This window comes from Gymnoscopelus microlampas, assembly GCF_963454915.1.
Source record: "Gymnoscopelus microlampas genome assembly, chromosome: 7".
Lineage (NCBI taxonomy): Eukaryota > Metazoa > Chordata > Actinopteri > Myctophiformes > Myctophidae > Gymnoscopelus > Gymnoscopelus microlampas.
The window spans coordinates 22,625,977-22,648,240 of NC_139944.1; the positions used below are offsets into that span (position 1 = coordinate 22,625,977).

General features: G+C 40.8%; 1 protein-coding gene across 1 annotated transcript in view; it reads right to left on the bottom strand.

Moving 5' to 3' along the window:
- Positions 1 to 8,593: 8,593 nt before the first annotated feature.
- Positions 8,594 to 22,264, bottom strand: part of LOC311048347 (protein phosphatase 1 regulatory subunit 1A-like) — a 33,999-nt gene continuing 20,328 nt past the window's right edge. The window contains exons 3-7 of the mRNA XM_084061578.1: positions 18,193 to 18,230; positions 17,218 to 17,281; positions 13,702 to 13,884; positions 10,451 to 10,579; positions 8,594 to 9,788 (exon numbers count right to left, since the gene is read on the bottom strand). Coding sequence (XP_083917704.1) covers positions 9,649 to 9,788; positions 10,451 to 10,579; positions 13,702 to 13,884; positions 17,218 to 17,281; positions 18,193 to 18,230 — 554 coding nt within the window. The 3' untranslated portion in view covers positions 8,594 to 9,648. The remainder of the gene's footprint in view (positions 9,789 to 10,450; positions 10,580 to 13,701; positions 13,885 to 17,217; positions 17,282 to 18,192; positions 18,231 to 22,264) is intronic.

The window sequence follows — 22,264 nt, forward strand, 5'->3', positions numbered from 1 at the left end:
GGGGCAAAACACAGGAATCCAACACTCATGCTCGTTTGTAAGCTCTTAGCCTTATATGAGGCGAAGACAGAACTATGTACGTATACACACACCACTGTGTAAGACAGGCTCTCACTCCACTTGTGTATTAGCCTGTGGCCTTATACAAGGAGGATAAAACAGGACTGTATAGTGTGATTGTGACCTGAATATGTACGGTCCCACGCTAGGTCGAGAAGGCTCAGACCAGTTTGTGTGGAACGCACAAGGTTAACGCAAAGCACACCTTTGGTCGGATCACTCGCTATGGCTAGAGGAATCTCATAACCTGCTCACCCGGAGCGCACAAGTTCGCGGTGTAACTACAGTATATGGCACAGCCACGAGGAGAAAACACGCAAGCATGCATAACACGCACGCATAACACGCACGCACACAACACGTGTGTCTCAACTCGGGGAAAAAACTGCAAGCCACCTAAGATAACAACACACAGTTTCCCATAACTTGTCACAGGAAGCAAAAACGGGAGGGTTTCGGTAAACAGAGACAATATTAAGGACAATAAAACACTCCGTGCCGCAATACAGGGTTGACCAGACCGTGCATTGACCACTTGTTTGTATACGGGTAACTGCAAACAAATGGCAAACTCCTAAACGAGACGGAACAAAGCCAGAATCGAGCAGAGTCGACAACAGAAGCACTCAAAAAGGAGGGGCTAGCCCCGCCAAGAACACACCAAGCGAAACATATTTGCAGAGTTCCAGAGTCCACCTTCATCATGCTCGCACCGAGTAAAGGAAGAGGAAGAAGTGTGTGCCGCGTAGGTATTTAGGCAGCACCACCTCCGGCCGCAGTACCCCCCCCCCCCCCCCCGGCCGCGGGGGGATAAATCATATTGGAGTGTTCCAATATAGCGCTACATAACCATTGTAAGCCCTCAAAACTGTGAATGAGGTAGAGTTCCCACCCAGCCAATCATGTGACACACACAACAATACAACAGTCATTCCTGTCACAATCCTTTCTCAGCAGCCACCCACAAAGCATGGATTCACATAAGCCTTCAATTACATTGCCAAAAAGATAGTGAACATGATTCATTGCCACTCAGACTTTGGGACAGAGCAATACGTCGCTGTTGGGTGGAAATAGCGAATATCCCCCAAAAATAATCTGTGTTACCAATGGATTTATGGATCAAATGTAGTTATTTAGTCAAAAGCTATATGAGCTTGTATATATTTTTGTTACTTTTATGCGACACTCTTGTACAATGAATTAGTAGGGCATTCAACATAAAAATAATAATATGGAGATATAAGGTTTCTGCCCGACAGCGACCAATAGTCTGAATAGCACAGACAATGACCGGTAGGAACAGCAGAGCAGACCTACCTTCCGTTGTCTTCTTCTAGACTTTGTCTTCTTATTTCTGACTTCTTCAATTGTGTACGTGATGGCCAGGGTTGGATTTTGGAACCCGTGGGCCGCTGGGCTACACTCATTTGAGGATATGGACTGATCTGTAAATTCCATCTCCTCAGGTCCTGTAACAGATGTAAATATTGTTACCGTTTATGTAATTGTTATATCTTATCAGGGGTTTGAGGAGGCTCAAACCTCTATAGCACCAAATATCCAGTATACTTCTGGAGATTTTGTGCATACTGTAGTTCTCGGGCAGAAAAGTGTAAAGGAGTAAAGGAGAAAAACTTTGGAACTCTTTGCCCACGGATCTAAATTGAGACACTTTCTCTTAAACACTATTTTATACTTGGGCTATTTAACAATAGCCAATCTACAAGCCCACAACACGTTGCAATGCGACGCGTTGTTGTGAGTTTGTAGATTTTCACAAGATTTGGAAAAGATATTGAGCAATTGTGAATATATACCTGTGCAATTTATAAAGTATTTAGTAGCCAGTTTAATAGAGTATCCTACTTACCAACAATCATCATCTTCATCATCATCCTTATTTTGGTGTGGTAGATCAAAAAGTTTCAATAGGGACCCTGACCTGAGAAGGTGGTAAAATAAGTCAAACATTGCAAAGGTATCATGATCTTCATATACCACAAAACTTGGCCTTTTCCCTGAACCTGTTGTTTCACTTTGATTTTATTATGGTGTTAGCTAGGGTATATTATCTATGTCAGCTGGTTTGGAAGAAAAACGAGATTGAATTAATCAGTGTGGCAGTAATTCTCTAAGTGGGTTCTGGGGACCCCAGGGGTCCTTGAGTGGGTTCCAGGGGATTCCCAGCAAAAATTGTGAATAATCATAAAAAGCAGTTTAACCACTTTAACCCTTTTATACATTGATTATTTGAAAATAGCCGATATACGCAACATGTTGTGAGCTTGTATTTTCAAAAAATATTGAAAGAAATCTTGAAACATTTTTTAAACATTTTAACACAAATCTTGTATGGGGGTCCCTGGCACACAATATTTTCAGTGAATATATACATATTAATTTGGGGGTCCTTTGAGAAAGTATGAAAACCACTGGTGTAAGGAACCTGCCAACATGGTAATAGCTGTATTTTCGAGCACAATCCGGCCGAAGCAGCATGAGTTAGTGAGATTGTGCTGACTGACAGGACAGTAGTGTCTGCTTTATTGCCAATAAAAGCTCAGACTGCAGTAGTGACCCATTTCCAAACTGCTCAGTCTCCTTTAAATCACTATAAGTGTCACCTAATAAGATAACCTCTTGCATTATCAAACTCCTCCTGGCTGAGGACAATTATACTTTTTTTTTCTTCAACAGGGGGTCTGGGACCCCTAGGCGGTCCTCCTCAGAGTTACTACAAAGGGGCCGCCAAATCTTTGTGTGATAGGACTTTATTGTATTTTATACTACATTAAAAGTCTGAAAATACATAGCCTATGAACATGATTCCAACATAGAAAAGATAATGTGTAAACAAACAAAGAAAAACATTAATTTACACAACACTGATGATGATAGTGCTGTTAAATGAAGCCATCTATATGAAATCTATGAAAAAGTTTAATATGAAACACCATTTTAGCTGACAAAATTGGAACTAGAAAACTATCAAATTGAAGCTGATAAATGATTAAGGAAATTGGCAACCCACCTGAAAATGAAGGACTATTTTTAAGAATAAGAAGGCCTCTTATTAAAGAGCTGGAGAGATATTAGCCTCAGAATAGGCCTATTTAACCGTTAAACAAAAAGTTTTGTTTTAACCTAAAATATATCACTTACACGACCTTTATTTTATTTTTATGCGGTGAATGACATCTCAGCGAGCGTGCAGGTCTGTTTATAGTCTTATCTCGTGTAAAAGTGGAGATTTTACTAAACCTTCAAAGGGATACCAGCGGTAAGTGTAATAAGTGTAATAAGGAACTGTACATTTACTCAAGTACTATACTTAAGTACAATTTTGAGGTATTTTTATTTAGTGGAGTATTTCCAATTTTCAATACTTTTACTTCTACTCCACTACATCTCAGAGGCAAAATATGGTACTTTTACTCCACTACAATTATCTGAAAACTTTAGTTAGGCGCTGGTTGCTTTGCAGATACATTACATTAACCATTTTACTCCTATTTTATACATAAAATAGCCTATCTACAAGCTCTCAATGTAACAGAGTATTTTTATATTGTGGTATCGCTACTTTTACTTAAGTAAAATATCTGAGTACTTCTTCCACCACTGATTGATACGCAACAGTCGCAGCGGCAGCCAGCATTCTGGGACACACAGCGCGAGCGAGAACTTCCCTCAAAAAAATGCATTGAGAGTTCTAAAGCCCGATTCACAACAATAACCGACAATTTAGCAGACTAAATTGCAAAGCAAAAAATGCCTAAGACATGTTCTCAAATGCAAATTACATTTCAAATTCACACGTAAAGTTACGTAATGTAACACGTTTTGAAATGGATACTTTACTAACCACTTCGACTTCAACACTGTAGTCAAATCTCCTCCTCCATTAATGCAGTAGGCTTCATTTCATTAATTAATCTGCGTCATAATAAAATTGGTGGCGCGCGGTGCGGTGCAGTGTGGGGCTGGGGCAGCAACCTGCTGTTTTGAAAGAGCCCATGTGTGAGGTAGGAACTTTTTACAGTCTATGGGTAGGAAGGGCAGGCATTCAGTGGTGGAATAACTTATTTTTTACTTAAGTAAAAGTGTAACATGCCGCCCTGTCATCGTACAGTTAAACGATGGACTCACACAAACAGTCTTCAGGCGTGCTGTATTTCCAATGAATAGTTTATTAGTACGTGGTTGTTTGTTTCAGAGTTCTCTGGCTGCGCGCCAACTGGGAGCTTCACCGTTCCCCGCACACACACAGTAAAAGTAAATCTGCCGAATCCGATCCTACTTCCTGTGTCCCTTTATATTCGGTTCTTAAGTCTGACGTAATTTTGTAGTCCGATGTCACGTCCGGGTCCAAAAGGCACCAGCGCCGTCCACTCTTCATTGTAAACAACATGTTGGAACCCGTAAATCTTTTTACAATAACCTCCTTTTTCAGAAATGAACCATTGAGGGTTAATAAGGGTCTTAATGCTAATATCATAGAAGTACAAAGTATATATTTATTATTATGATTTAACATTATTATTATTAACATTAAAACACTTGGACCCGGAAGTTATTCTAGCGGGGCGCAAGCCTGGCTCCAGCCCGTGAATCGCTAGCCACGCCCATTAAAAAATATGTTCAGGCGTGAAACGAAATGCAAATTCAGGCTGAGTGTCAGGCTATAATCAGTCCGCTTCCACAGGTAATAATGTAGGCTGGGCAACACACATTACAAAAGTATCAACACTACAATGTAGATATACTCTATTACAAGTAGAAGTCCCGTATTAAACTTTTTGTAAAAGTACAAAGTACTGCATGCATGTACTTAACAGTAAAAGTATTCATTATGAAGAATGTCCCATTTCACAATTTTCAAATGTTGAAATTGTATCAAAATCTTTTGAAAATAGCAGATGTACAAGCTCACAATGTGTTGCATTGCTACACATTGTGAGCTTGTAGATCGGCTATTTTCAAATGGCCGAAATGTATAGGGCTGAAGTGGTTAATGTATGTTTTGTAATCAAAATCTACAAAGTAACTAGTAACTAGTAGTCAAATAATTGTAGTGGAGTAAAATGCACAATATTTGCCTCTGAGAAGACTGAGAAGTGGAGTAGAAGTAAAAGCACTGAAAACGTTAAATACTCAAGTAAAGTAAAAATGCCTCAACCTTTTACTTAAGTACAGTACTTGAGTAGATGTAGTTACTTTACACCACTGGGCATATGCATGATGTTCTATATGACATAATTATCATGCCTGATAATATGAAATGATCATCATAACTAGACCGGTAACCCCCCCCCCCCTTTCCAGCTTGAATGTGGGAGTTTGCATTGACATTTGACAAGCATTTCTTTCTCCTTTCAGGTTCTTTCAGGTTATGATGACTTCACTTAATTTGTTTTCTGAAGTGATGCATTTTAAATGCAATTAATGTGTGTCAACATCTTGTGTTTCCGAGATCAACAAATCAGTAGTGTGTTATCTTCTTATATCTTCATATCTTCATCTACACCTGCTTGCACCATGGTGGCCTGATAGAAAAAAAAAATCTACAAGCCAAAAGGTCAGAGGCGTTATTCCCGCAGGTACATTATCAGATCTATATAGCTGTGTGTGCTCCTAATTCATAATGATATACTTTTGAACTTCTGGGCGCTGTTGTTGCCCCTGGCTGTAAGCTATAATGACTTCTCTTACTCCCCAGCAGGAGGGGCTACAGAGTAGCTCTCCAGGTCACTTCTCCAGAGTGAACTCCTCTCAATTATAGTAGCATACCTTACAGTTATAAGAATTTAGGTGCGAAGTAGGTGTGAAAGTGAAAAGTGAAAAATTCAATCTATGCCATCATCATCACTCTTCTCAAGAAAAGATATTCTTCAAAACAGAATTGTCACAAACACACACGCACACGCACACAAAACTGTTGTCAGGACTTCACCTTAGGGTTTAGTTCTGCTTAGAAACCATCGTACATACAGTACATGCATTCCACTGCACTGTTTATACTGTTAACATAATCACATTGTAAAACATGAAGAAGCTCCTAGACTACTTTTAACCACGTGAACCCTAGCCTTCCTGTTCTGGGCATAACATAATAGGCGAACGTTCAGCAAAAATAGCAGATCTTCAAGCTCACAGCGAAAATATTTGGTGTAGAACGGAAAAAAGGAATGGACCTTGGTCAACTAAGTATATAGGGTTCATGTGGTTAAAAGGTAAATGTCTATTAGACAGCTACATTCAATTATGGACTCAAAACGGTATCACAAGACTGAAAGATCTTATATTGATGGTATATTCGCCTCCTTTGATTTGTTATGTAGTAAATGTAATCTGCCTCAAACGCACTTCTTCACATTCTTAAAATATCAGCTTATGACCATCTATCCAGTCAATTAGTTACGTCCCTAAAATGGCCTGGTAAGGGGACTTAGGGGTGTTAGCTTAACAGAGGAGCAATGGATAGAGGCGCAGGAGAGTGTGCATTCAGCAAGGCATGGTCTTACACAGTTCAAGTTGTTGTATCGTCTTCATCTCTCAAGGGTCAAACTCTCCAGAATATATCCTGATGTGGACCCCCTGTGCGAGAGTTGTAAGCAACTCCGGGGCACATGTTCTGGACTGGTTATGCCCAAATTTGTCTAATTTCTGGAACTCTATTTTTAATCAGAAATTTTGGGAAGCGAGGTAGAACCTGGCCCAGTGATGGCTATATTTGGGGTGGCGGGGAGAAAACAGCCCTCTTATAGGACCCAAGTCCACAGTTGCTAGATTTGTAAGTCTCCTCTTGGCACAAATGTTGATTTTATTGAACTGGAAACAGGCCCAGGCTCCCACGTTCACTATGTTGATAGAGACATTATGCAACACCTTAAATTAGAAAACACATTACAGGGTTCCACAGAAACATTTTATAAGACTTGGCAGCCCTTTATTGATTATGTAGAAGCCAGGCAATAAGTATCATCCTCATTGCATTTTTCCCCCTCTGCTACAGTGAGTGATGTCTCCACTTGTTCACCACGTGCACAGAAGCGGCTTCTGTACTTTGTACATTTGTATTTTATTTTGTCTCTTCCTGTATATTGTCTGAGTATTAGGTGGGGGGCTTGTTTTATGTTTCAGTATTTGTGTATCTGTGTTAATGATCATTTAAAAATAGATTTCATACTGTTACTATTATCTGTGTATCTTTGCATGTTCTGAATTACGGCAAAAATCTAATAAGCAGATTGAAAAAGAAAAAGGTTTATGTCTCTCAGATATAGGATACTGTACACTGCTGCAGTATTACAAAATGTATTTGGGGAAAACGGGGCCCTTTTATGAAATATGAATGTGATTTTATGCCCATGCCTCCTGGTCCACTGAATAATTTATGGTTATGGAGGCTATTTTAAGAGAATAGTCGAAGTCTACCTCAATAGTACACATGAGTAATGGTACAATAATGTGTCAGCCAGAGTCCTTTCACTGGATGTTTTCAATCCTCCTCCTGGCTATCCTTTTCCAAAATATATCTCAATAGAACCTATCTCTCTGTATGTTATCTGAAAAATGGTTTTATGGATATTGAAATGCTCCATGTATACGCAGTAAAATCCTTTGGTAATGTATCCATTTGTAACTCATTTGTGTGTAACCCATGTGTTGGGTACACACTCACAGTTAAATTAACAGTCAGGATTGTACAGTGTACTGGATTGGGTTTCCCAAAAACATCTCAGTTCTAAGAACACATCTGTTCACTTAAAGGGGGTGTACTGTAAGTGACATTTCTTTGTAAAAAAAAAAAGGAAAGAAAAGAAAACCTGAAGTTAAAGCTCTACATTCCAATAGTAATCATTGATGTAGAATGTTTGTTCATTTAACAGGGGTCTGTCTCCCTGTCTCTCCAGCTACATCAGAAAATACATTTTCAGGTTGGGATAACAATTTTATCCAATCAGGAGAGAGAACCCTACAGAGATAATAAGGTAATTTACCATATAATTTGCCGTATTGTCTGTTTACTAAAGAGCTGGAGAGATGCAGGGGAGAACTCTGCTACTGAACAAACACTATAGCAATGATTGCTATCAGATCGCTATTTAACACAACATTCTTTCACTTAAACCCCCTTTGAGGTATATGCAATCTACAGGCTTGTAGATCTTCTATTTTCGATGCGCAATACCACCGTACAGTGGTGTGTAAATTAACCATCACAGATGAGCTTAACACCCTTGTTGAAGACAGCCTCCAGCCTGCTCCTCCCTGCACAGTCAAGGTGATGGTTTTCTAAAAATAGATGAGTGACTCTCTGGGACTATTTACCGAACATGGTGTCAATGAAAACATTAAAGCGGGGCCTAGACACTAGAAATAAATAAATAAAGAACCTTAAAGAAAGAAGAAAGAAAGAAAGAAGGAAGGATCTGTGCAAAGGAACACTGCCAATTTAAATATTTTTATTGTATCAAACAAATTTAGATTACAGATGTAACCATTAATCAATTCAAGTAAAGTTGAACTAAAATAACCCAGATGTATTTCCTACTGTACATTGATTACCATTCAAAACAGAACAAACATTCTCTATAAATACGCCACAAAAGAACAGACGAAATCACACAGGAATGCTGTTATTTTGTTCATAGTGAACAATAAACTATAAATGTAAGTCTTTATTGGCAGCTAGGATTTTAATTGTTTGTGTTGTGGCAGACAAAAAACTAGAAAACCTTCAAAAATAATTGAATTAACCTGAAGGCGGACTTGTCCATTAATTATTTTCTCTAGTTTTGCAAGGATTGTCTCATAACCACATAATAACACTTCAGTGATACAAATGATGGGAATATAATGTAAAAACAGTTAACATGAGTTTACAATGACAGCTTGTCGGACTTACAAAATTATAATTTAAGGAAAATAATTAAAATTTGTGTCTATTATTTATAGTATTTCAAAAACTGATTTATTTATTTATTTAATTTATTTTACACAATTAATTATTTAAACCGTATATACTTTTTTGACTGGGATCTACTTGGTCCCCTTTTTTCTCTTTGCCAAAAATAGCTGATCTACAGTCCCACAGTGCATCACATTGTGACGTGTTGTGAGCTTGTAGATCTGCAATCTTCGTCAAATGTTTGCCTTTTCTCGCCAGAAGTTCACCTATTATGACATGCCCAGAATATAGGGATGCTAGGGTTCATGTCGTTAAACTATTTCTCATTGAAAATGAAGCACCGTAGGGTCCTGGTCTTAGAGAGGACTGTTACTGTAAACCCAGTGCTGTGTGTAATGTAGGTGACCTTTCATAACCAGGACAACATTTCCAAAAAAGCATACTAGAGTTATAGGTGGCTGAAATATCTAATGTATACACCTTTTTTTGTATCAGATATTTTAAAATATAGAAAACAAATCTATTACAATTGTACAACCATCCCTTTGCTTGCGAAGTTTGACACATTAAGTGTAGAAACCTTCACGTTGACGCGAAGGTGCAGCTAAGGCCTGACTGTAGAGAACTATAGATACCCTGATGTTCCTGTACCTATAAAGAACAGTGGTTCTTCAGTCACTACATTTGGCTGGTTCAGATTGAACTGCGTTGTGGTGTACTGAAGACTTTTTTATTTCCCCGTCCGCAGACCAGAGTGCTTTTTCTTCTGTCTGACTCACACTCGATGCTGTTGCCACTGCCACTGCTGTGTCTGTAATGACAAATGACAAATGGAGAAAGGTGCAGGGTGAGGAAACAGCAATTTAACAAATCTGTCCAGATTGGCACAGCGTCATAGAGAAAATAGACGAAAGAAAGACCCCCCCCCCAGCCCACCCAGAGTCTACATGGTTCTTACTCAAGGTATCTTCCCGTTAAAGGGTAGTATTTCTTTGCCACTGTCGGCAAGTGCTTGCTCTACATGTAAAATCTCTTTACTTGTTATTTGGCAATAGAATAAAATGTAACTGAATAAAATAGATGTTTAAAAGCTGTTTGAAACCATGTTTGAAGGATCACGTTGAGAGCAGATCATTTGAAAGGAAACTCAAATCTTTTGAACACACTAATGCAGGGCTCAGTGGAATGTCCTGTCCCAGCCTCTGCCATCTTTCCACTTTCACATGTGGAAGCCTCCCAGGGCATTTCAGTCATTGCAGTGCTCTGTGAAGTGCAGATGAAAGCCCTCCGTAGATGTTTGTTGACTTGCCATGATTACACAAGGCCAAGTCAAGCATTTCAGCTATTTAACTGGCCTTAATAAATGTAGCATGGTGAAATAATGACTGGTCCCTTGTGGGTTTGGGCCATGAAGTGAATATGGATGTATACTGTACAGGATTTCTCTGCTTAATCATGTTGTATATACTGTACCTGCTTGAGTACTATTTTGTTGTGACGAGGACTCTGCTACCATGGGGAAGTTGGAACATCCCACCTCCTCTTTGGAGAGGGGGCACTCCAGTCCGCCTGATGCTTCTAAAAGGCTCTCCCGTGAAAACTCTGTTGGAGGTCAGGCGAGGAGAGGCAGAAAGACAGAAAAATAATTAGAGTGACAGTGAGAGTGATAGATAGTATAGAGAGACAGACACAGAGATAGACTGAGGAAGAATGAATGATGATAACATCAAAGGCAAAGACACCCTGAGGAAGGCTGTGCCGATATACGCTCTGGACCAGAGCTATGCCGATATGCACTAGACTTAACTAGTGTGTATTTTTAATCATGTAGCCCACTGATTATAGGCTTTTTATTTATTTTTTAGTTAAATTGTTTTCCACTTTCTTTCCCCCGTAGGCAAAGCCACCCAGTCACCAAGTGTTCCACTATTCCACGACTTTCCTGTTTTAATGTATTGACCGATCCAGCCCACTCCATCTCATCAATCGATTCCATTTGACATTTATAGACATACGGTATGTTACTTTCATGCTGAAGCTGGTCTACAAATGAAACCACGGTTGACCAGACGGGTGTTAATGACCATTGATTGCTGTTCCCCTAGCTTGCCGTTTGCTCTTTTTGTGTGGATCAGAGAAGTTAATTTGTAGCCCTGCCGTTGCAACCTTTAAGTAAACAACAACACAGCCTTCATCCCGTGACCCTGCACTCAAAGGGGCTGTGTGGCTTTCTCAGAAGCTGTCGCTGGCTTTGTTCAAGGAAATTGCATAAAATTAAACAGTGCCCACAGTTAATGTACAGTACAGAAACAATACAGTACAGTGCAGAAACAGTACAGACACAGTACAGCACAGAAACAGTACAGTACAGTGCAGAAACAGTACAGAAACAGTACAGCACAGAAACAGTACAGTACAGCAAGCGTTGGAGATGACCACGTTATGGTCTCCATCTTCAGGAGGAGCACTAAAGGGAATCACTTGGCCAGAGCCGTGATGCTGAGCTGTGTGTTTTTGTTGCTAAATGTAATGAATCTGTCAGGGACGAGTGAGAGAAAGTGCCAAGGTGGCACTTTGTTGGCCCGTTTAAGCATCTCCTTGTCAGCATTCCCATTTTCACTCCTTTACTCGTCTTTCCCTCGTCTTTTCTTCAACTCCTTTTATCAATGCTGATCCTCCTCTGTCCCGACCCCATTACATTACATTATACATGCTTGCATGCCCTCTATTCTTTTTCATCCTTCCTCCCTCTCTCTCCGTCTCCTCCTCTTTTTGCCTTTTGTCTCTTTTTTCCACGATCTAAATAGTCCCTTTGTGTTATGAAACATTTTAAAGTGTTGATTGATCCAAAAAAGTCTAGCTGAAAAATATTCCCCGGAGAAAAGATAGTTTTTCAAACAAAATTCAAAATGCCTTATGCCTTATTAATAATGCAATGCTGTTGAAAAGTTCAGTAAGATTTTAATGACTTCGGATAAAATGTAAACAAACGCTACATCTAAAATTAGAGCCAATTAACGGAAAAATTGTCTATGTTTATGATATATGACCAAAGCTACGAAAAGACACATTTATTGATGCTGGTATAGTCCTTTAATCCCCCCCCCCTCCCCCTCTCTCTCTCTCTCTCTCTCTCTCCCCCCCCTCTCTCTCTCTCTCTCTCTCTCTCTCTCCTCATGCACTTTCCGTTTTCATCTCTCAGAGGCTGCTGCAGTGACCTCCTTATGTGTCATCTAGCATCCTTCTCCATCACTCCCTCTCCTCTGTAAAGTCCTTCAATCTCCACCTCTCACACACACCTCTGCATCCCCCTATATCCATCCCTCCTTCCTCAAACGCTTGTCTCCACTTCATAGTTCTATGTCCCCCTTTCTCTCCTCGCCCCTGTTTTCTCAATTTAGATCTAGATCTAGATCTAGATTGTGTCTGTCCTGCATTATCTCTTACATTTTATTTCAGCAAGCCCTGAAGTCTATGAGTCGACAAAACCCCAACCCCCCACCCCCCGGAACAGCCTCCTACAAAGCCTCAGGGAACCTCAGCCAACCTTGATAATGTTTTAAAGCCCCTTAAGACATATCTATTATGTATGTATAGTGTGTATGGGTTATTTAATGTTATTCTTACTTTTTGTATTATTGTAAATCACCTAACTCAATGGTTCCCAACCTTTTCTGGATTTTCTGGACAATCTCAGAAGACATGACTTTTTTGCATATATTGCTTTGCCAATTATTTGGGGGCCCACTTGCAATATACTCACGGACCACCAGTGGACCTTGGGAATAGCTAAACTCATTATTTTATGTGGTGCTACAGTATATAATGGAACTGGAAGGCTTGTTTTTACTCAGGGTCATATCTATACCTGCAACCCCAGCTTCCCTCCCTCTCCTTCACCTTTCCTCCATTCATTTTATCCTTCCCATCTCAGTGTCCCCAGCTCAGTGTCCACCCTGAGATCGGGAGGTCGGGGTTCAATCCCCCGGCCAGGTCATACCAAAGATTATAAAAATGGTTCCCAATGCCTCCCTGCTTGGCACTCAAGGGTTGTACCCTGCGACATACTAGTGTCATGTGCCCACAGGTGTACTTGTACATCAAGCTGCCTTCATGCTACAGAAGCACCTGATTCGGAATCCTATCAATGCATTGAATGACCATCATTCAATGCAATCAGACCATTGAATGGGCAAAGTAGGCGACATACTGACCTAGCTACCCACGATTTATCAGACCATTCATTGGGTGTTATCAGGACATACTGACCTACCGACGGAGATGACTTATATAAAGTTAAGTTTCGGTTTCGGACCATTTCTGAGGCGCGCAGTCTCAAGCGAACTGGAGCCACGTGAGGCACCACCGAGCGAGCTAAAGCGAGTGAGTTGCCGTGCCGAATGTTGCGACGTTCGCTTGAGCCTACTCAGCGCCGTCCGAGTAATCATGTTGTGGGGACTGCTCTGCCTCCGGGTAGGTCAGAATCTCCTGATTACCCCAATGAATGGTCTGATAAATCGCGGGTAGGTCAGTATGTCACCTACTTTGCCCATTCAATGGCCTGATAAAACATGATAATGTCCCATTCAATGCATTGATGGCATTCGAAGCCGGTCCCAGAAGCAGGGGACATGGCTCTGGCCCTATGGGCCACATGGCTCGGGAACCGTTGGATCCCAAGGGTACTTACTTACTGCTACTTCTCCCTCAGAGAGTATACGTACCCTCCATTTGGCAGCGCAGCTTCTCAAAGGCCTCTGCGGTGTCCTCGTCGTCGTGCGGGAGCTCCTCCCCAGCGGGGACGGAGTCGGGACTGGGCCGGTCGGACAGGCAGCTCTCTGAGGAGCACTCGTCCCCGGCTCCCTGCTGCTGCCTGTACAGGTGGTGCTCTACCATGAACTGCAGCTCTGAAGGAGGAGGGGGGAGAGCGAAGAATTCAGGCCCGATAGGTCAAAGAAGTACCTCCAATCTAAATGAATGTTTTACACCGGTGATTCTAAACCTTTTTCCATTTCTAGGACCCCCAGCTGTTTGATAAGATGTTTTATCTTTGGGACCCAAATCTACACTGCGTATTTCTGTGTTATTTTAACTCTGAGGGTGTACAAATGGAACCGAATGGACCTGTAAGGGTCGGGTCTATTTGCACACTCATGTTGTTAATGTAAAGCGTCCTTGGGTTTTTGAAAGGCGCCATATAAATTCAAGTTATTATTATTGTCTACGCCAGGCCGAAGGCGTGGCCGGGACTATGTTTTGCACCCTGTCTGTCCATCCGTGTGTATCTCTCTAGTCATGTGATCAAGACGGATCTGTCACATTTTTCATGTTTCATCCTTTCATCCTAAAATTGGCTTCCAAAGTTTGCAGGAGTGCTCAGTTTTGAACAAAATGTCTCAAATCATGAACGCAGCGTGCAATTGCTGTGAAACTTTACACATTTTTCAAATCAGCTTAATGGTGGCGCTATAACAGGCTGATTCACGTTTTGTATAACTGAACAGATCGGAGTGAAACTTTGCACGCACACTTCCTGGAAGGCTATGGAAAAACCTCTGCCCTAAAGTTTTCACATCGGCCACCAGGAGGCCGATTTTTGCCGAACATTTTTTTTTATATTACTTTGATATTACACATTATCTCTATAGTCATGTGATCAACACAAATCTGTCATGTTTTTCATATTCCATCCTGATTGGCTAAGATTGGCATGTAAAGTTTGGAGGAGTGGCTTGTTTTGAACAAAATGCCTCAAGTTATGAAAGCAGCGTCCGATTGCCGTGACACTTTGCAGCACATTCCCACTAGGCCGGTGACACTATAACATTGTCGTGTTATAGCGTCACCAGGAGGCAGATTTTTTCTAAACACATTTTTTTGCTATTACTCCTACAGATTTTGTCCAAACATCACGCAAATCGGTTCACATTATCTCTATAGTCTAAAACATTGCTGGCCCACAATAACCTACCTGACCTCGCGTAGACCTTTGCTCCGAGGAGCATTGTTTTCTAGTTATTATTATCATATTGGTCCATTTGGACCCCTGGTGGTCCCTGGACCGGACGTTGAGAACCAGTGTTTCATACTTATTAAAATATTGAATTGTAATTGTATAATGAAAGTCAATGGGGCTCTGATCGGGCAGAAACCTTGCCCACATTTGGAGTCATACATCTTAGATATGCCTAAATTGTAGCTGAAATTGATGCTCAGATCCTAAATTTGTTTGTCATCCTGTCATTATGACAGGTGCTTTTAAATTCATAGTTCATAGTTAGAAATCCTGTTATCCTGTGTATCCAGTGGTACCTACAATCCAAGACGAAATTAACCATCTTTGCTACAATGCTGCCTGTCTCCTACCTCAATAAAGCGGCAATGGCTAGAGGCTATGCTGATACATCAGAGTGTTGTGAATAGGACAGACATGAGCAAATAATTAGTGTCTCTCTGACAGGTTTGTTGTTGCCCCTTCTGACAGCTGAAATGTGAACAGAATTTAAATTCCAATTCAATTCTCTCAGACAAAGCCACTAAAATGCAGCAAACATTGTAGTGAAGCAACCTCAGTAAAAAGGTGGAATCTACAGTACATATACAGTACAGCAATGTCACCCGTGTAGTGCAATATATTCAATGGTGGAAGATGTACTCTGATTTTACTCTGTTTTTACTCAAGTTAAATAAAAATACTCTGTTACAAGTACAAGTCCTCTAATCAAAATTGTACTTGAGTAAAAGTAAAAAAGCATAGGCATGAAGATGTGCTTAAAGATGTAGGCTACTTAAAGTAAAAGCCTTAAAAAAACAAGCTCTTGTAGATTGCTTATTTTCGAGTAGACAGAGTATAAAATAGGGTTTAATTGGCAGTCTTCTTCTTTTTCTTTCAGCTTTTCCCTTCAGGGGTCGCCACAGCGAATCATCTGCCTCCATCTCACCCTGTCCTCTGCCTCCTCTTCTCTCACACCAAATAACTTCATGTCCTCTTTCACTACATCCATAAATCTCCTATTTGGTCTTCCTCTAGACCTCCTGCCTGGCAGTTCCAACCTCAGCATCCTACTTATATACTGTACTCGCTATCCCTCCTCTGTACATGTCCAAACCATCTCATGTCTGGCCTCTCTGGCTTTATCTCCAAAACATCTAACATGCGCTGTCCCTCTGATATACTAGTTCCTGATCCTATCCATCCTTGTTACTCCCAGAGAGAACCTCAACATTTTAATCTACAAAGTAATTAGTAAATAATAATTGTAGTGAGTAAGTAGAATATTTACATCAGAGATGTAGTGGAGTAGAAGTACAGTATAAAGTATCAAAAACGTACATACTCAAGGAAATTAGAAATACCTCACAATTGTGCTAAACTACAGTACTTGAGTAAATGTATAGTTACTTTCCACCGATGGTTATGTTACACTAGTGCAGTGACCAGTTGGGGTGCCCTGTTCAGAACACATTCCCGTTCAGAGTGGGTCAGTTATGGAGAACTGCTCATCCGGTCGACTCCACACTCGACACTGCACTTCCTTGGGAATCTGACTAAGCAATACACCCGCAAACCAAGAAGTTGATCGGATGAGCGGTTCTCGAGATGCAAAAGATATGCATACTGTACGTACATACTGTACATACATACATACATACATACATACATACATACATACATACATACATACATACATACATACAGTACAAAGATTCCTGGTATTTATAGATAGATGAGGTGCATAGTGTGATGAAGAATGTGTTTTTTGCTGTTAAATATAACAGAAGCTTTAGTGTATGTTGTGTCTTTGTCGTGTGTATACAGCAGAGCACTGTGTTCTGTTGAGGCAACTGTACAGCAAGGTCAAAATTGGTAACAACATTTGATAAGATGTGTTTCTCTGGGACACCAATCTACACTGTAAAGTCCCAGAGTTAAATTAACTCTCAGAGTTACAGACATTTGTCACAGTTCACAGTCACAGTTCAATTGGTTCCTAACTATGTATAATTTAGCTGGGAGGCCTTGGAACCCCCTCAAGGACACCTGGTGGTCTAGAGACCCCATGTTGAGAATCTGTGCTAACTAAACAATCTACTGAGATACACTGGGACTCATTTGGGGTGGTAAGATGAGCTCAGTGCTGATTTGTGCATCACAAATATCTTAATATAATAAAAAATGTTAATTCATAATATAAGTAGTAAGCGGGCAATTGAATTCCCATGAAAATGGTAGCTCTCACCTTTCATGGTAGGTGTTCCTTTCTGCCCTTTCCTCCGCTGTCGAGGGGAATTCAACAAAGCTGCCTGCAAAACACAGATAAAGCTCAGTTCAGCATGTGAGCACTGAAAAACAGTGATATGCCCCACAGAACTGGAACCAAATTGTTTAGAATCCTATTTTGACCATTATTTCCCCTTCCCGTGGCTCTGCAAGACTCTAGCCCCATGAGGGGTTGTGTGTGTGTGTGTGTGTGTGTGTGTGTGTGTGTGTGTGTGTGTGTGTGTGTGTGTGTGTGTGTGTGTGTGTGTGTGTGTGTGTGTGTGTGTGTGTGTGTGTGTGTTTGTGTGTGTGCGTGCGCGCCTGCGTGTGCGTGTGTCAGGAAGAGAAAATGTCCACAGAAGTGCCTCCACTAATTATTTTTCACTTTATGAAATATTTAACTTTAGTTGTAATGAAGTCCAATTTGAAGTGATTCGTTATAGACAACTTACATCACAGGCTGCCCAAATTAAGTCTGAGATCCACATTGGAGTTTCATGTGGATCCCAAGATCCACGATTCAATTAGTTTCCTCCCAAATGTTGTCATACCAATACCCACTTATTCTAATACCTTGTCACTGCTAACTGTAACAGTTGGTCCTAGGGAGAGCACATACAATCATGTGTCTCCTCCAAACGCGTAACATCAAGTCTGTTTCTTTTCACCTGACGGTAAGGAGTTTGAATGGGAGGACGAAACGCAATGCTAGGTCCACTGTGCCCTGATTAACATGTAGGAGTCGCTACTGCAGCGACAGAGATCATCCTCTTAGCCTGACTTCCATCCCATGAACACGGGCGATTGTTCATTATGGACGCTCGGCCAAGCCAGAGGCAGCACGACGGATTCAAACCCCTAATCTCCGAAGTGGTGGGCAAGAACCTTTACCTCTGTGCCCCCCGGGAGCCCGAATTAAATGATTTAGAACCTTAGAATTGTAGATCGTGATTACCTTGTATAGCTGGTTTGGGAGACGATCTTCATCTATTTCTGTAAGAGACGTAAAGAAAAGGTTGAGAGTTATTGGGTGAGCTGTCTGTTACACAATGTGATGACAATAATCGTCTGTGTCAAATGCATTCACTCACACATGTGAATGTTCACATGTCCGTGCATGGACACATGCGTGGATGTCATGATACGTTCTGTATGTACTCTATGTTTTAAAAAGGACAGTTGAGCTCAGCCATTTGGGTGTCTATGCAACTAGATTGCTGGTAAGAGTTCAACAGGGCAGAGTAGAGTGGATATAAGGTGACCTCAGACCAGATGGCATATATGTCAGTGCCAAGATGGAACCCCCACTTGGCCAGAGGATAATTGATTGATTATTGGATTGATTTGATTTTTATTAAGATTCATACAACATCTCATGAAAGCATGAGGCAATAAAAAATACAGAGCATAGCACTTTTTTAAGCAAAAATATAATTCCAAAGTGGTGAAAAAAAACAAAACACAAGGAAATAAATAACTCTAAAATAACAAAATACAGATAAAAAAAACTCTAATCTTACATTTAATCAAAACCAATTTGCCTAAGAAATAATTAAATAGATCCAAAACAACCCGGCGTCCTACAGTACCTGACACCGGGGTCTAAATTGATCAGTGGGTCAGTTCTGCAGTCTGTGGTTTGGATACTCATGGTTCTAGTATATCTAATGGGTACACATACACATACTAATCACTTGCAACTTCGACTGAAAAAACAGATTATGTATCATTGTGGTCAATATGTGTAACGTGATCCTGTGTTCAGTCTGGAATGTGTGTGTGTGTGTGTGTGTGTTTTGAGAAACAAAACAGTCGATTACAATGGATTCGTTAAATGTGATCAATAGTGTATTTGTTGAACCAGCATCCAACTCTGTGCGCTCAGCCTGAACTTTTTTCTAGGACACCACCTTGTTGCTTGGCAACAAGGTGGTACCAGGGAGTCAATGTGCATGCACACACTCAAAATGCATATTCATTATCATCTCTCCACACCAAACACAATCTGAGAGGGGTGTAAAACCTGTTGTATTTCATTTTAACGGCAGCATTCGTTTTAATTCTATGAGCTCACAATGACGCTTCAAGCTCAGAATTTGTTTTTGTTTTTTGTAACTGATTTTTTATTATTCTCCAGGTAGAAAATTCAACAAAAATGGCACATACACAGAAAAGAAAAAGTAAAGGAAAAGAAAAAGTAAAGTAAAGACAAACAAATAAACATTAAAATTGTGTTGAGGTGGGCGTTACAGTATATCACAAGGATTGTGAAATAACATAACTATCTTCTTTGGTAGGTGGTGTGACCTGTAGCCATTTCTGGGTGATGGCTTTCTTACAATTTTGATTTTATACAGATATAAGTCCTGGCTCATGAGTTCGAAAGGGATTTTTTTTGTACGCATCCATGAATAAATTGACCAGATTAAGTTCAATACCCTCTATCTGTTTGATTTCTTTATTAAAATAATCCCTGACCTGGAAATATCGGAAAAAGTCATCTTACCCAACAATATAGGCATCTGATATGACTAAAGGATGCACAATTGTGTCTTCTGAATAATGTACAATAAGCTGTTGTGCCATTTGATGCTCAATGCCTATATCGCTTATCCAGATTGGATGTTTTAAACTCACTTTTTAATTATTTTCAACCTTGGCATGATACTGTACATAAGGGTTTCAAATGTGTCAGTAAATGGCCCACTTCTGGATTGCATTTCAAGCATAAGTGGAAGCAGCCCATAGGGCTATAAATATGTCCTGTAGATGGACAACCGTTAAATGGTTTGTATGGGAGCTCTGGCAGTGGGCCAGGAGGGTTTTACCTTATAGGGTCACACCATACAATATCTGAAAGGCACAGTATGCTGTAATGGATAGATGCTATGAAGAATCATCTACCCAAAGTTCCAGAGTTAATAATAATTAAGCAATTATTTAAGTAATTAAGCAATTAATTCAGTAATAAATCTGAGGATTAACCAAAACCAAAAGAGCCCTCTGGTCTGAGAACGAGTCAGAACATTGCTGGTGCTACAGTAGCTTTGAACCTCTCTGTTACATCTCAAACCACAGGATTATGATTGGATTGGATTCAAACAGAAAATTAAATCTGTATCCGATGCAGTATAGCTGATATATCTGATATATTTATAAGTGGCTAATTATGAGAAAAGAAGATCATTCTGGCATCAAATGAGAATGTGAGAATGTTGTTAATTGAGTTCAGCATTCAGTTCCAGGTCACTGTATTCAGCCAAACCTTTAACAGAGTTAACCATTCCTGTCTTGTCAGTCATGTTTGTATTATCTCAAGAACCCCAGGAAGACTATTTGTTGCATTGGGCCAGCTAATAGGAATCCTAAATAAACTGTGTAACATTGGCAGGGGGCAAGATGACCTTCCCCTTTATTAGCACAAAAAACTCACACCTCATTCCCAGCCACCCACCCTCCAATTAAATTTGAACAAATTGAACACTGATGTGTCCACTGTCGTGTTTAACCACTTAAACTCTGTACTTAGTTGAACAGAGTCCCCCAAGGCTCTATACTAGTCCCTCTCCTGTTTTAGCTCTACACTAAATATCTTCACTGGAAATAGACAATCTACAAGCTCACAACGCGTCGCAAGCTTGTAGATCGGCTACTGTATTTTCACTGAAAAATCGCCCCAGAATAGGTACGCTATGGTTCAAGTGGCTAATGGTGCAGATATGACCTTGAATTAGTGAGTGAAAAAAACAACCCAGCATATTTCACCTGCCTTATAGTCGCTGGATAGAAATCTTGTATACCGTCCAAAACTGTTCATTTTCAGGGAATGGAGAAAAAAAAACTCTTGTGTTTTCATTGTGATACCAATAAATAATTTTCATTGGTTCAATATTTATAAAACCCACAATTAAGTATCACAATCACATCCTATAATACATTGCTAAACCCAAAACCCAAAAACAAACCCTGCCACTGTGTGGGAATAAACACAAAAACAACATATCAATGTCACTAACAACACACGCCACAACGCGCAGAATGACTACGCGCAGTCTGTAGGCCACTTCACACTGCTCAGCACACATCTGCCCCCTCGCAGCATAATTAATTGCGGCCAACACAAACTCACAACATTACGGTCGGCCATGTTGTTCCTTAGCGTCATCGCCGACCACCGCCCAGCGAGACCCAAACCGCGAGGCGGACCAAATTTCGTGTACACCATTTGTGTTACCTTTTATTTCCTCCGAGGTGGAAACTGGAAAGACTAGTGATGCGAGGTTAGTTCCCTTTAGCTCTCAGCACGCTGTGTGTGTGTGTGTGTGTGAGTGTGAGTGTGAGTGTGAGTGTGAGTGTGAGTGTGAGTGTGAGTGTGAGTGTGTGTGTGTGTGTGTGTGTGTGTGTGTGTGTGGACTACTGCACGCTTTTGTGGGTCTTTGCGAAATCCCGAAGTGGAGTTTATTGGTCATTGGAACGGTGATGCACGTCACCCCTTTGTCAAGTGGGTATTTTCAAACCCTGGAATGGATTTAGGGGATCATCAGAGTGTTTGTGTTGGAGCGCCTCAGTGCGGCTGCAGAGTTCATGTGCAACCTCTTGCATGCGATGTTTCGCGGGGGTCCAAAAGGGTCCGCGATGTTTGGCGGGGGTCCCGACACTCCCAGGGGACCCGGGGGTCCCCCATATTGAATATCAGTGTTGCCACATTTGCGCCAGAAACAAGCAAACACCTTCATGAAAAAAAAAAAAACAGCCGAAGGGGTCCGCCATGTTCCAGGGGGGTCCCAACACTCCCAGGGGGTCCGCGGACCACCAGGGGATCCGCGGACCCCCACGTAAAAAAAATATATAAACATTTTTTTCAATTTTTTTTTTTTTTTTTTGAACTTTTGGAAAGTTCTATCCCACCATTTTGGTACCCCAAAATAAGCGCGCCATCACAGCCCTAGAGCCCCGTGCGCGGCTGGGGTCGAGGGGGGCGTAGCCCCCCGAGACTCTAGTTAATTTACAAAAAAAAACATGAAAGG